Source organism: Neoarius graeffei, chromosome 5 (genome assembly GCF_027579695.1).
Source record: "Neoarius graeffei isolate fNeoGra1 chromosome 5, fNeoGra1.pri, whole genome shotgun sequence".
NCBI classification, from domain to species: domain Eukaryota; kingdom Metazoa; phylum Chordata; class Actinopteri; order Siluriformes; family Ariidae; genus Neoarius; species Neoarius graeffei.
Window position 1 is genome coordinate 62,721,267 of NC_083573.1, and position 16,101 is coordinate 62,737,367.

A 16,101-nucleotide genomic window follows, 5' to 3' on the forward strand; every position below is an offset into this window, starting at 1 on the left:
CAAAAAAATCGGATTTCACAAAAAAATCGGAATTGAGCATTAAGCCTTGCAGTGTGAACGTAGCGACTGTCAATAAAACATCGGATACAGGTCACATATGGGCGAAAAAAATCGGATTTGAGTCACTTCAGCCTGCAGTGTGAACGTAGTGTAACTCACTCTCTCTCTCTCTCAGCGACCCCGCTCTCCCCCTCCCCTCACTACAAACACACTGCACGCGCACTAAAAAAAACATGGCGGACTAACGTCACATTTGAGGTATTAGCCAAGTTCAAGCGAGGTAACTTGCCGCGTTTACCGACCTACCTTGAAATTATTACATTACTTAAAATGTATAAAGATAGCTTTACTAAGTTCTCGACTAAATATGTACAAATTGCTAGCTACATGAGTAAACTAGGGGTGCCGTCGGTTTGCTATTGTTGTTAGCCTAGCTAGCCGATATACATGCTTGTTGTTAGCCTAGCTAGCCGATATACATGCCTGTCATTAGCGCTGTTAGCCTAGCTAGCCGATATACATGCCTGTCATTAGCGCTGTTAGCCTAGCTAGCCGATATACATGTCTGTTATTAGCCTAGCTAGCCAACCGTAGCTGCTGAACTTGTTTTTGTTAGCCTAGCTAGTTCGCAGACGCTAGTGGTGTTAGCCTAGCTAAGTTACCCCATAGACATCGCTGTTGTTTGCTTTGCTAGCTCCTAGGCAGTATTGTTGTTAGCCTAGCTATGCTATGTTATCTCCTGAGAATGCCCTCGAGTGTGTGACGTCCCCGCATATATTACTGATGCGCACACATGACTGAACTGGATATTTCTGGGTCGCCTAAGGATGATTTAATCGGTGTCCCAGTGGAGAGAGAAAAAAATATGTAATATTGAATTATTTAGTTTAGTAGCCTACTAAGGAGTTTTAAATCAAACTTATGAGACACGTGACGCTAATAACGTTAGCTGTTTATTTGGTGCGTGTAATTCCTTTGACTATTACTACATCCACGTTTCCGCTTTATTATCCATTTTTAGAATTTGTTTCCGCTTTTGCCAATTTCAAATCAACTAACCTGTTTAGCTGTTAGTAATAATAATTCAAAACAAAACCTTTCATCACTAACAGCTCCTGGGTGCTTGCCCTTTATTTGAGCCAGTCTTATTAGGTCGATTCCCAAATTGCTCCCTACTCCCTAAAAAAGTGCACTAGGATCATGTATGACAGAATGCCTCCCGAACCCTATGTAGTGCACTGCGTGTCTGATATGGCGTGGTTTGTGATTGAGCCTTAGCCTGTCGGTGTCCCAGGAAAATAACGTTGCTGTCTGTCATTTTCTTGGGAAGGAGGGAGGAACTCCGGGCGCCTGCATTTGGACGCCATCCTCGAAAAAGGCGCCCTTCTTTTGAAAGGAAGAGAAAACGGAACTGAAGTGAAGGCACCGTGTTCCCGCACACTAATGCAGGACTAAGGTATTGATGTTTATGTTGTTATTGTTTACTCCAGGATAAGCGCATAGATCTGAACAGTGTCTTATTAGCCATATGCGCCTGTTTAGTTCATGTGATGTATAACGTGAACGGATGTTTAGATCCTTCACTTACAGTAACTAGTTATTGGAATGACATCATAATTATAATAACGTACTGTGAGTGTTCTCTGTATATTGTGCTATTGAGTCAGTCAGTGCACCCTTCAGTCCCCTGGCCTTGGCCTGACCTTACACCCTTTAGTTGACTTAAGTCTAGTTCATTGTGAAAGGGAATGCTTTGGAGCAGCCTTGAAGACTCACAAAGAACATAAGCCTAAACCTGGCTGTTCTTCATAAGAAGTCTTGAGTCTGGATGTGATTTATTGATGCAAGATGTCTGATATTGTCTTTTGTGTGTTCGTTTAAACAGGTCAATCCAGATATAACAGAATCATGAAAAAACCTGTGCCAGCGAAAGGTATGGTGTGACTTATTTATTTTATTTTTGCGCAAATGCATCAGTCCCACCCATTGCATCCTATGCTTATGTTAGGTGACTGCTTTATTTAGTTGCTTTTTGTTTTGTTTTTAAAACCTAGACGGCCTTTCGATTTCATAAAATCTGTGAAATTTAGTTCCCTCTGAAATTTGGTCATATGTTTATTTCTGCAATATCTCACAAAATATCAGGCCATTCTGTGGCTGGGAAGTTATTTAATCTGAGGGGATTCCCGAGCAAATAACGCACATGAAATCGCTCGCTTCGAGCAGACAGAGGAAGTCCGTGTGGGCACGCGCAGGTTTACCTTGACCGTGCGCTGACGGTTACATCATTCTGTCGCTAAACGAACAGCTGATCACACCGAGGTGCTCATTGAGCACCGATATTTATTAGTTTGGTCCTGCGTTTCCTTTCCTTCACAACATAACATCTTTTCTTCTCGCTTTCCGTTACTGTAGTCGGTCTTTCAGGTTTCATTTGCACACTCGCGTCCTCCATTTTTCTCTCTTGGTTCAAATTTGTATCCCACAATGCCTTGAGGGAACGGGGAAAGCCCACCATGTGATGCATGATTTTAGTATCTTGAATTGGGTCACAGTGAAGCAGGAAAAAAGAGTGGAGAATTTAGGGCCACGGGGCTCTAAATTCATTGATTGTTTTATTAAAAAAACACTAATAAAATTGGAAGTCTGTGATTCGAATTCAGTAGCTTTCGGTCCACTAAACAAAAAAATAATCAGGTGTCGGGGAAAATTCTTTTTATGACCTCCACTTGAAAAATCTGAAAGGCAGGATAGCTTTAACCCCCTGTCCATTTGCTCCTGCAGGTATTCTTGATCGCACCTGTCCATGATATTTTCCAGTTAAATAAGTTGGCACTGCTTGTCAAAATATTAACAAATTAGTCATTTAAACCACTGTGACCCTGAGCAGAATAAACCAGTAACTGAGGATGAATGAAAGCAGTAAATGTGTCACGCAACAGAACACAAGTACAACATAGCCCTTCTTTGATTCATATCAGACTACCAGCTCCCTTTCTGAAATTTTTGGGGGAGGGAAAACACCTACACCTTTAGGTTGCATGCAAAATCTGTCATAAGTCAATATGATGGATCCCGACAGCATAAAATATATAAATGGATTAAAAACTGTGTACAACTAGATCTAATGTGATTGATTGATTTGATACTGAGCATCAGTATCATTACTACCCTTTTTAAACTATGTACAGTTCAATAAATCACGTAATCGTGTGTTTTGGTGTGTCGGACTGAAATATGTCCGATAATGACACTTCTGTCTTTTTTTATCAGTTATCGAGTGGAAAGACGGCAGACGCATCAAGCATTCCCGCAGCGGGCGGCCCTCACGAGTTCCCTCGCAGTATCAAGGTACCGCAATCATCACAGATTTGCATTTGCTTTAAACTCCATGTCTCCATCAGCTTTACTTCTTTTCTTTTCTATCCAACATTTTTACTGCCAGCTACATTATCACTTTGTTCTACCAATCAAAAAGACCAGTCAATTTCAGAATTTCTGCTCAAGAATGATGATTGACTCCCATTTGATTTTCAGTTTTAAACTTTACTACCCATGTCTCAGCAATGTAGATTACTTTCTCCACTTCCAGAGCCTCAGCTGAAAGGTATGAGTTAGGACTCAATGCAGTAACACCAAAAACAAAGAGTTAGGCATCTAAGGTTGAAATGTTTTTTCTTTATTGCGCCTCCTTAGGCCACTTCAGTTGGGATAAGTATTTGAAAGAGACGGGTGCTATAGCTGCTCCAGCCCACTGTTTCAAACAGGTGAGTGTTCTTGCCTTATTCCCAATCAGTTCTAGAGCAGACTTCAGATAACAAATCTAGCATTTTTGCTGAGAAATATTAATTGATGTGCTTATTTATTATTATTATTATAATGTGAAAGGATGAGGAGTAATGTTGTAGAGAGACTAAGGCAGTGCTTAAAGGTAGACTGCCCTTTTCAAGTTTAGGTCATAAAAAGAATTTTCCCTGACACCAGTTGTTTTTGTTTATTGGACCGAAAACTACAGAATTTGAATCACAGACTTCCGATTTTATTATTTTTTTCCCCTAAAAGAACAGTTAATGAATTCGGAGCCATGTGGCCTTAAATTCTCCGCTATTTTTTTCTGCTTCACCGTGACCCAATTCAAGATACTACGTCATGCGTGACGTGGTGGGCTTTCCCCGTTCACACAAAGCATTGTGGGATACAAATTTGAACCAGGAGAGAAAAATGGAGGATGGGAGTGTGCGAATGAAACGTGAAAGACCAACTACAGTAACGGAAAGCGAGAAGAAAAGACGTTATGTTGCGAAGGAAAGGAAACGCAGGACCAAACTAATAAATATTGGCGGTCAGCGAGCATCTCGGTGTGATCAGCTGTTCGTTTAGCGACAGAATGATGTAACTGTCAGCGCACGGTCAGAGGTAAACCTGTAGATGGCAGTAATGCAACACTGTGGATGCCAGCTGCTGTAAAACCCAAAAGAAGAAGCAGCAGGTAAACCTGCGCACACGGACTTCCTCTGTCTGATCGACTGCGCGAAGCGAGTGATTTCATGCACGTTATTTTCTTGGGCATCCCCTCAAATGAAAGAACTTCCCAGCTGCAGAATGACCTGTGTTTTTAAGATATTACAGAAATAAACATGTATCACAGTGACCAAATTTCAGAGGGAACTAAATTTCACCAATTTTATGAAATCGAAAGGCCGTCTAGCTTTAACATTGTGTGCCGTCTCCACAGAGCGCTACACCCCCGGTCAATGAGTTCAAGGCAGGAATGAAGCTGGAAGCTCAGGACCCCAGGAACACCACTTCTACCTGCATCGCCACAGTGGTGGGCCTGACCGGCTCACGTCTCCGGCTGCGCCTCGATGGAAGTGACAACAAAAACGACTTCTGGCGCCTGGTGGACTCATCTGAGATCCAGCCCATCGGTAGCTGCGAGAAGAATGGAGGCATGCTGCAGCCACCCCTGGGTAAGCAGGACCCCTGTTTTCTTGCACGATTATTCACAGGAGTTGAGCTGTTCCTTAGGGTTGAGCTATTTAGAACGAGAATATCCATCAAGTAGGCATTTTATTGTGCTTGCATAACAGTAAGGAAAGTATGGTCAATCTGTCCATGATGTTGCTATTGGCAGCATTTAATGATTGGTCATTCCATGCCAAATCAAAAAATATCTGACAAATTTATGCTCGACCATCTCAGATTTCAATGAAATTTGGAGGGCTCAGAGATACTATTAAAAGAAGCTAATCCCCAAAATTTGAGCTTCCTATCACCAACGGTTTCAGAGATACAGGCATTTGAATTTTTCGATTTTTTTGTTTTTTGCTCAAAACATACATATTTCAAAGTGTAATATAATCTTTATTATGCAAGATAGAAACCTAAAATTTTGCACAGAGAGACTCAATGTCTTGGACTACAAGCTTCAACTTAGAATTTCAATGGTCATTGTATATTAGATGGTGATTTTAACAAGGAAATTAAAAAGACAAATTTGCATTTTTAATTAATTCTGGAAGCTTGCCTGTGGCAGTAATGCTTAAACTAAGAATGTTATTCAAATCTACACAGACATATCTACCAATTTCAGTTTTACCAAGTCTCCACTGTTCCTAGTTTGTCTGTAATAGGGTTTTGAAATTCGCCGATTTCTAAAACATGCCATTTTCAGTAGCAAGAAATCCAATGTGGGATAGCAGTTAGGAACTTGTAAATTTTTTTCAGTAATCCCCAAGACCCATATTTTATATTTCCAAATTTTTGTTCTGTGTCTCTCAAGTATTTTTAAACTACAGGGGTTTAAAAATCCATTTTCACCAAATTCGAATTTTTGATATATTTTCATATAACTGATATTTGAGGGTTAATAAATGCTTCAATAAGGCTCAAGTAGGTTAGGAGACATGTTTCTTCCTCGATTTTAAGTAAAATTTCAATTAATGCTCAATATTAATTATTTATAAATTGATTTTAATCTAAGACTGTGTAACATTAGCAATCAATGACCAGCTATTGTGTACCAGTCAACAGCCAGCCTTATCAATATCAACACAACACAATAGGTGACCTTTGATACCAGAACAGGTGGCTCATATCTTATAGTTTTAGAGTCTGTAAACTGCATACTTGTTCAGATAACATAGTGCTTGAAATTGTAAGTTAAATACACTCTCTCAGTATAGTTTGGAGCAAATTTCATTAATTAAACAGAGAACTGAACTTGAGAACATTTCAAGCACAGACACAGTATGTCTGCATCATGAGAAACTGTTTCTGATGAAATATGAAGAGCTACAGAAAAGTTGTTGTGATCCACATGAAAGGCACAAGAAAAAAGTTAAAACAGAATTACGTTCAATTCTTCCTGAAATAGCAGATTCACTTTCAAAACTGATAAATAAAAATATTAAACCTGGACAAAAATTGTGTTCTAAATGTTCACAGAGAGTGAAAGAACATTTAAGCCAAGCAGATTCAGCAGGTTCTACAGAATCAGAACAAGAGAGCGTGTGTGTAGATGTGGATCCAACATACACTGGTGAGGTAGCTGAATCACTTGACAAAAGCCTTGTGTCAATTGGTTGCTCTCCACTGAAAATTGCCAAGTATAGCCACAAACAGAAAGCTGCATATGGCAAAGCAAAGCTGCAACGAGTAGAAGAAACTTTACGTTCTAAAATGAAATTTTATTAATTAATGAAATTTGCTCCAAACTATACTGAGAGAGTGTATTTAACTTACAATTTCTGTTGTATGTTAGTTTATGGCAGTCAGAATCTTTCTTTAGTCCAATTCCTATAGAACAGGGAGGAAGTTCAGCCATTTCTAGATGTCTAAGAACAAACTCATTTATACTGATCTCAAATTGAAAGCAACTACAATTAAATTCCCTAGTCAACTATTCAAAATATCCAATCCTTGCAAAGAAACACATTCAGTTAATAACATTGGTAAATTTTCTCAGTGCTCTGCATTACAATGCATTTAATATAATCCAAGCACTATGTTATCTGAACAAGTATGCAGTTTACAGACTCTAAAACTATAAGATATGAGCCACCTGTTCTGGTATCAAAGGTCACCTATTGTGTTGTGTTGATATTGATAAGGCTGGCTGTTGACTGGTACACAATAGCTGGTCATTGATTGCTAATGTTACACAGTCTTAGATTAAAATCAATTTATAAATAATTAATATTGAGCATTAATTGAAATTTTACTTAAAATCGAGGAAGAAACATGTCTCCTAACCTACTTGAGCCTTATTGAAGCATTTATTAACCCTCAAATATCAGTTATATGAAAATATATCAAAAATTCGAATTTGGTGAAAATGGATTTTTAAACCCCTGTAGTTTAAAAATACTTGAGAGACACAGAACAAAAATTTGGAAATATAAAATATGGGTCTTGGGGATTACTGAAAAAAATTTACACGTTCCTAACTGCTATCCCACATTGGATTTCTTGCTACTGAAAATGGCATGTTTTAGAAATCGGCGAATTTCAAAACCCTATTACAGACAAACTAGGAATAGTGGAGACTTGGTAAAACTGAAGTTGGTAGATATGTCTGTGTAGATTTGAATAACATTCTTAGTTTAAGCATTACTGCCACAGGCAAGCTTCCAGAATGAGTTAGAAATGCAAAAAATGCAAATTTGTCTTTTTAATTTCCTTGTTAAAATCACCATCTAATATACAATGACCATTGAAATTCTAAGTTGAAGCTTGTAGTACAAGACATTGAGTCTCTGTGCAAAATTTTAGGTTTCTATCTTGCATAATAAAGATTATATTGCACTTTGAAATATGTATGTTTTGAACAAAAAAATCGAAAAATTCAAATGCCTGTATCTCTGAAACCATTGGTGATAGGAAGCTCAAATTTTGGGGATTAACTTCTTTTAATAGTATCTCTGAGCCCTCTAAATTTCATTGAAATCTGAGATGGTCGAGCATAACCTTTTGTTGATTTGGCATGGAATGATCCTGATAACAAAAACCCCACATCATTTATCAGGGTTAATATTGTCTAGTCTGTTGGTCTTCCTTTCAAGCTCAAAAATCAGGCACAGGATCCTGGCATTGTGGATGTGCTCGAATTATTCCTTGTATTTTTGTAAATGTTAGTGCAGAATACATTATCAAGAACTGGGATTAGGTGACAGCCAATCAGATAAACTAGAGATGCACCGATTGACCGGCTGCTGATCGGAATTGGCCGATTTTCGCGTGATCGGCCGTGACCAGCGACCGGCCGGTCAAAATTAAAATCTGCCGATCAAAACTTGTATATCACATAGAGATGAAAGTGGAAATACTCGTAATTCACAGCTAAAAAGACTGCAGCTACACTGGCAGCTTGAACACGCTTTCTAGTGCGATTGTGTTGCGCTTGCGCAGAACAGTGTCAGTCCTGCGTGCCTAACGAGCTCCGGCACGCGTGCCGTTAACAAAGAACACCTGCCTTTATTAAATATGATATAATGGCAGTATGACTGAAAATTATTTTAGTATTTTTTGTTACTGAATGTGGGAAGAAGAAAAGGGCTGTTCCATAAGGGTTAAGTTTTCAGACCTAAATATAAAAGTGTGTTCCAAAGCAATGTATCCAAATATAGTGATTTTTTTTTTTTGCGCCAGATATTGGATGTGAAAAGAAGAAAATGTTTGTGTGAATTTCCCATTACAGGAATTAATACGTTAGCCTATTACCAAACATCTAGTTAGATTTGTACAAAGAGAGAGAGAGAAAAATGTCTTTTTGTTTGACAACCTTGGTTGCACTTGATTCCATTGGAAATTACTCTACAAATACACATTTGACAAAGATGATAGAATGGCTGTGGTATAAGTATGACTGGAAATTATTTTTGTATTTTGATACTGAATGAAGAAATGGGTTGTTCCATAAGGCATAAGTTTTCAGATCTAAATAGGCTTATGAAAGTGTGTTCCATAGCAGTAGGCAAATAATATCTGAGGGGGAAGTCGTTTTTGTGCCAGATATTGGATGGGAAAAGAAAAAATGTTTGTGTGAATTTCCTATTTTAGGAATTAATATGTTAATACCAAACATGAAGAAAGATTTTACAAAGAACGTCTTTTTGTTTTCAACCTTTGAGGTGTTGAAAATTTATTACTGAAAATCTGGCAGAATGTTCTATTAAAGAAAAGATAAAAAGAAAATAGTCTTTGTGTGTGCTGTGAAGTGGTTTGAAAAAATGAAATCGGAATCGGCCAAAATCGGTATCGGCAGGTCACACTCCATGGGAAATCGGAATCGGCCCAAAAAATTGCAGTCGGTGCATCTCTAAAATAAACTCCCCTCGTAATCCTAAAAACCGAGCGTGTACATTGCAGTGGCAGTGATGCACTGAATGGCCAAAAGTATGTGGAGACCGGACCATGACTTTTTGATGTGCTTTTTGAAAATCCCATTTCAGATTTAGTTTTCCCCTTTGCTGTTGTAATGACCTCCATTCTTCTGGGAAGGCTTTATGCTAGATTTAGGAGCATTGTGCTCATTCAGCTACAGGAGTATTAGTGAGGTCAGGGTGGGAGGCCTGGGGTGTTCAGTGGGGTTGAGGTCAGGGCTCTGTACAGGCCACTCTAGTTCTTCCACACTAACCTTGGCGAGCCATGTATTTATGGTGCTTGCTTTGTGCACAGGGACATCATTATGGTGGAACATGTTTGGGCCTCTTATACCCCTTTTCCACCAAATCAGTTCCAGGGCTGGTTCGGGGCTGGTGCTGGTTCACAACTCGTTCAACTTGCGAGCTGGCTGAGAACCAGTTTGCTTTTCCATAGCTCACGGTGCTAAGGGAAGACACATCAGTTACGTTGCTGTATACGTCAGTTACGTCGCTACGTTTGCATAAACCTTGGCGCGAATATCGAAGCAAAAACAACACGGAAGAAGCAGCAACAACAATAATAATGGATGACTTCACGTTTGTACAGCTGCTGCTTCTCGTCGCTTAAAAAATGGCGATCTTTTGCGGTCTTGTTATTGTTGTTGGTCTTAACAACTCCACCCCCCCGCTGACGTAAGCGGTTCTTTCCTCTGGCCCAGCAGAGAGTTGGTGCTAGCCTGGAACCGGTTTTTCTGGCCCCAGAGCCAGTTCTTTGTCAGTGGAAACAGAAAACCCGGTTCCAAACTAAGCACTGGCCCCGAACCAGCCCTGGAACTGCTTTGGTGGAAAAGGGGCATTAGTTGCATTGAAGGGGAAATTGTAATTTTGCAGCATACAAAGACATTCTAGACAGTTATGTGTTTCCAACTTTGCAGCAACCGTTTGGGGAAGAACCATATATGGGTTTGTCAGTCTACCTTCATGATGCTTATTCTTTTCATTTATTTTATCCTGGAGTGCTGCTCAAAGTCCATCAGCTGCTCACTTACATTTTATCGCAGTGAATTTTTATTCTAAATCATTTTTGGCAAGTCCGTTACTTAAAGCTATACTGCCTTTCAGATTTTTAAAGTCTAGGTCATTAAAAAAAAAATTTCCCTGACACCCAGTTATTTTTGTTTATTGGACTAAAAGCTACTGAATTTGAATCACAGACTTCCAATTTTATTAGGTTTTTTTTTTTTTTAAATAGAACATTTAATATATTTAGGGCCATGTGGCCCTAAATTCTCTGTTATTTTTTTTTACCTGCTTCACCATGACACAATACAAGATACTACATCATGCATCACGTGGTGGGCTTTCCCTGTTCGCACAAAGCATTGTGGGATACAAATTTGAAACAGGAGAGAACAATGGAGGACGTGAAAGACCGACTACAGTAACAGAAAGCGAGAAGAAAAGACTTTGTTGCGAAGGAAAGGAAACACAGGACCAAACTAATAAATATCGGCGGTCTGCGAGCACCTCGGTGTGATCAGCTGTTCGTGTAGCGACAGAATGATGTAACTGTCAGCGCACGGTCAGAGGTAAACCTGTAGATGGCAGTAATGCAACACTGTGGATGCCAGCTGCTGTAAAACCCAAAAGAAGAAAAAGAAGGTAAACCTGTGTCTGTGCACACGGATTTCCTCTGTCTGCTCGACTGCGTGAAGTGAGCGGGTTTTTTTATTTTTTGTACATTTGCTCACGAATCCCCTCAAATTAAATAATTTCCCAGCTTTAGAATGGCCTGGATTTTTTTTTAAAGATATTACAGAGGTGAACATATACCACAATGACCAAATTTCAGAGGGAACTAAATTTCACCGATTTTTATGAAATCAAAAGTTAGTTCTATTAGACATTGTAGTGCTTTTGTTAAATAACATAACATATGTTCAGTGCATATTCCACCAGCCTATATCCTGCATCACTGATTCAAATATATTTAGTCGATTGTAATTAGTACTGAGGTAGGGATAGTGTTTATACTGAAACGGGCTGACAGAAATTGTGTGCATCCATTAAACTGTGTTATAAGAAACGGGCTTGCACTTTTAAACTATTGCCTGAAGATAGAGAAATACCTTGTGCTAAGAAGAGGTCGAGATCTTTAATAACGATGTAAAAGCTGCATAAACACATGCCTTAAGCTCCGATGCACCACCCCACGCATGTCAGTTCATGTACATTCAGTCCTTTCCACAGAAATAGCAACTGGGCAAGAGGAGGGGAAAAGATCACCAAATTAGCAGTTAACCTCGTTATATAATGCTGCTAGGATATACTTGTATCTACACAGAATACAGCCTTATGAAGATATTAGTCTTGGCAGCTGGAGTGCATGAAAAGTTTTATTAAGCATTTCGTCATGTGAAGTATTTGGTGTCCTCTAGATGTCAGTACTGACTAAGAATACAGATCTTGTATGGTGCAGCATGATCGTTTGAAAAAGTCGATCAGAAGTTGAATGCTCGTACATTTTCACCACTGTAAGTGTTTTTTGGAGTGAGGAGCACCAGTACGTGTCTATACAGCATTTCACACTCACTTGTTTAAACAACACCCTTGTGACTGACTATTTCATCTTGACAGACTTCTGTAAATCATTTCCTCTGTGTGAATGTTTGCTCCAGGGTTCCGTCTGAACGCGTCGTCCTGGCCAATGTTCTTACTGAAAACGCTCAACGGTGCCGAGATGGCCCCAGCACGAATCTTTCACAAGGTATCCGTCGGATTTTCATACACCTCATCTGCACCACATCTGCTGGTAGGAGGGTCATATTTTTCCTTCTTATTGTAACCACCTTCATAAATTCGTAACACAAAATATGCCACAGAATTTGAGCCTGACGTGCCGATCGCACAACTGTTGAACGTAATATAGGGAAAGTAGAAAAGGCAGTTCTCTGTTTTGCAGGGTTTGTACAGATGCTGGAACATGTTTTTTGATTTTTATACTTTTTTTTTTTTATTTCATATGTATTTTTCTTACATTTGTCCTTATCTAGTGATGTGGCTGGTGTTCCACTCTATGAAATTGTACCAAATGGATTTAGACCCAATATGTTATTGAGATGAATGACTAATAGGAATTTGAATCATGGTGTTGCAGGGGTATCTTCTTTTTTTTTTTTTTTCCTTCAAGTTCACACAGTTCCAGTTGACACATTTTGTTGTGGGGGGGTATTCGATAGTGAGTTTACTCACAGTTCTAGTTAGAGTTGTGCTTTCATAGATTGAAATAAAATGGACCAAATGAGGTAGAAAACGACAGCATTTCATAATTTTCTGACAATTTTCGAAATGATATTGACTGTAATGCTGGTGCTCAACTTGTTTAATCTGATCTTAGCGCAGGATGTAATGCAGTTGATGGACACCTTCTACAGTGGAATGCAAAAGTTTGGGCACCCCTGGTCAAAGTTGCTGTTACTGTGAACAGTTAAGCAAGTTGAAGATGAAATGATCTCCAAAAGGCATGAAGTTAAAGATGACTCATTCCCTTTATATTTTAAGCAAAAACAATTTTTTATTTTCATCTTTTACATTTTCAAAATGACAAAAAAGGAAAAGGGCCTGAAGATAAAAAGTTTGGGCACCCTGCATGGTTAGTACCTAGTAACACCCCCTTTGGCAAGTATCACAGCTTGTAAACACTTTTTTTTGTAGCCAGCTGATAATCTTTCAGTTCTTACCTGGGGGATTTTCACACATTCGTCCTTGCAAAAGGTTTCCAGTTCTACAAGTTTCTTGGGCTGTCTTGCATGCACTGCTCTTTTGAGATCTATCCACAGATTTTCAATGATGTTTAGGTCAGGGGACTGTGAGGGCCAGTGCAAAACCTTCAGCTTGTGCCTCATGAGGTATTTCATTGTAGATTTTGAGGAGTGTTTTGGATCATCGTCTTATTGTAGGACCCATCCTCTTTTAACTTCAACTTTTTTACAGATGGTGTGATGTTTGCTCCCAGAATTTGCTGGTATTTATTCAAATCCATGTTTCCCTCGACCAGTGAAATGTCTCCTGTGCCACTGGCTGCAACACAACCCCAAAGCATGATCGATCCACACCCATGCTTCAGAGTTGGAGAGGTGTTCTTTTCCTGGAATTTGGCACCCTTTTTTCTCCAAACATACCTTTTACATATTGTGGCCAAAAAGTTCTATTTGGATTTCATCAGTCCACAGGACTTGTTTCTAAAATGCATCAGGCTTATTTAGATGTTCATTGGCAAACTTCAGATGCTGAATTTTGTGGCTAGGACGCAGGAACGGTTTTCTTCTGATGACTCTCCCATGAAGGTCATATTTGTTCAGGTGTTGCTGCATAGTAGAACAGTGCACCACCACTCCAGGGTCTGCTAAATCTTTCTGAAGGTCTTTTGCAGTCAAACAGGGTTTTTTATTTGCCTTTCTAGCAATCCAACGAGCAGTTCTTTCAGAAAGTTTTCTTCATCTTCCAGACCTCACCTTGATCTCCACTGTTTCTGTTAACTGCCATTTCTTAATAACATTGCGATCTGAAGAAATGGCTACCTGAAAACACTTTGCTACTGTACGTTCTTGTAGCCTTCTGCTTTGTGAGCATCAATTATTTTATTATTCAGAATGCGAGGGAGTTGCTTAGAGGAGCCCATGGTTGTTGATTTTAGGGACAAGTTTGAGGAGTCAGAGAATTTATACAGCTTTGAAATCTGCATCATCTGACCTTTCCTAACGAAGAATTTGAACAAGCCACAGCTCAATAAGCTAATTAAGGTCTGGAACCTTGGTAAAAGTTACCTGAGAACTCAAATGTATTGGGGTGCCCAAACTTTTGCATGGTGTTCCTTTTCTTTTTTCACTCTCCAGTTGTACAAAACAAAAATAATACACAAATCTTGCAGAAAACGCTGAAAAGGAATGTGTCGTCTTTACCTTTATGCCTTTTGGTGATCAGTTCATCTTCTGCTCACTTAACTATTCACAGTAACAGACATTTTAAGTAAGGGTGCCCAAACCTTTGCATGCCACTGTATATCTTTTAAATTATTGTCCTAAATTGTCTTTTCTTGGCTAGACCAGGGCCCCTTTTTGCAGGCAGGTGGCCCTTTAACCGTTTTCTCAGCCAGATTTTAATATATTGTACCAGTCAAAAGTTTGAACACACCTTCTCCATTCATAGGTTTTTCTGCATTGTGACTTGTTCTACAACATAGAAGACATCAACATTCTAAAATAACATTTGGAATTATGTGATAAACAAAAAAAGTGTTTAAAAATGTTTCATATTTTAGATTCATCCAAGTAGTCAGCGTTTATCTTGATGATGCTTTGCACACTATTGGCATTATCTTAACCAGCTTCATGAGGTCATCACCTGGAATGCTTTTCAGTTAACAGGTGCCTCGTCAAATGTTAATTAGTGCAATTTCTTTCCCTCTTAATGTGTTTGACATCAAACAATAAATAGTAAATAATAAAAATACAGTAAATAGCCCTGTTCCACAACTGTAGTAATCCACATTATGTGAAGAACCGCTCAACGAAGTAAAGAGAAACGACATCCATCATTACTTTAAGACCTCATTTCTCATCTCATTATCTCTAGCCGCTTTATCCTTCTACAGGGTCGCAGGCAAGCTGGAGCCTATCCCAGCTGACTACGGGCGAAAGGCGGGGTACACCCTGGACAAGTCGCCAGGTCATCACAGGGCTGACACATAGACACAGACAACCATTCACACTCACATTCACACCTACGGTCAATTTAGAGTCACCAGTTAACCTAACCTGCATGTCTTTGGACTGTGGGGGAAACCGGAGCACCCGGAGGAAACCCACGCGGACACGGGGAGAACATGCAAACTCCACACAGAAAGGCCCTCGCCGGCCCCGGGGCTCGAACCCAGGACCTTCTTGCTGTGAGGCGACAGCGCTAACCACTACACCACCGTGCCGCCCACTTTAAGACCTGAAATGTGTTTTAATTTATAAAAATAAAGAAAAACCACCACATTAGAAAGTGTGTCCAAACTGTTGACTGGCACGGTGTATATACTCCAGCTATTAAATTATCAGGCCCATTATTTAAATGTGTACAGTAAAAGGTGTGGGGTTTTTCCTTTTTTTTTTTTTTTTTATTTAAAATTCCTGAGCAGCCTACTGACAATACAGCAGGTCTAAGTTGACATTATTTATAGACCTAGTTGTTTTTCAGTTATCAAAGTTTGGATTCAATTCAAGTGACCAGTGAAACTGGCTAATGACTATAAAACCTTTTAATAACGAATAAAATTTAGATAATGGTGAACTGCGATTTTCTCCAGTGTAACAACAAAATAACGGACTGGCTGTGTGTCCCAGTCCCCTAAGGGACTCAATGACACAAGCTACAGGCCGAGATGTCCTGTCATCTCGAACTGATGACCCTGTTCATGAATAGGATCAGTTAATTTATTACAGGTATCTCCCATCTGCTCGCAGTGGCAGTTGCACTTACACATAAAGGTACACAGCGGGAGCTTAAACAGTTTTATTAGTATGCACACACTTAAGAGAAAGTAATGCCCAACCAACAGGCATGTAAAAATTCACCCAGTTCCCCGTTCGATTTGATTAATGATATATTGGGTTCACCATTCGATTTTTCAGTTGTATTTCGGAAGGGAAAAAAAAACATCAAGACAATTTTATTACCACAAAATGCAATA

The 16,101-nt window shown here is 39.3% G+C and overlaps 1 protein-coding gene across 7 annotated transcripts in view; it reads left to right on the forward strand.

Annotated features, from left to right (window-relative positions):
* Nucleotides 1-200: 200 nt before the first annotated feature.
* Nucleotides 201-16,101, forward strand: part of LOC132886954 (polycomb protein SCMH1-like) — a 34,430-nt gene continuing 18,529 nt past the window's right edge. For 2 of the 7 annotated variants that reach the window (XM_060922201.1, XM_060922197.1), the window contains exons 1-7: nt 201-280; nt 1,331-1,456; nt 1,886-1,933; nt 3,274-3,351; nt 3,697-3,767; nt 4,736-4,970; nt 12,044-12,177. In XM_060922201.1, the coding sequence (XP_060778184.1) occupies nt 1,909-1,933; nt 3,274-3,351; nt 3,697-3,767; nt 4,736-4,970; nt 12,044-12,177 (543 nt within the window). In that variant the 5' untranslated portion in view covers nt 201-280; nt 1,331-1,456; nt 1,886-1,908. Of the gene's footprint in view, nt 281-1,330; nt 1,457-1,885; nt 1,934-3,270; nt 3,352-3,537; nt 3,608-3,696; nt 3,768-4,735; nt 4,971-12,043; nt 12,178-16,101 lie in introns of those variants that run through there. The other 5 variants (XM_060922198.1, XM_060922199.1, XM_060922202.1 and 2 more) reach the window with 4 other exon arrangements.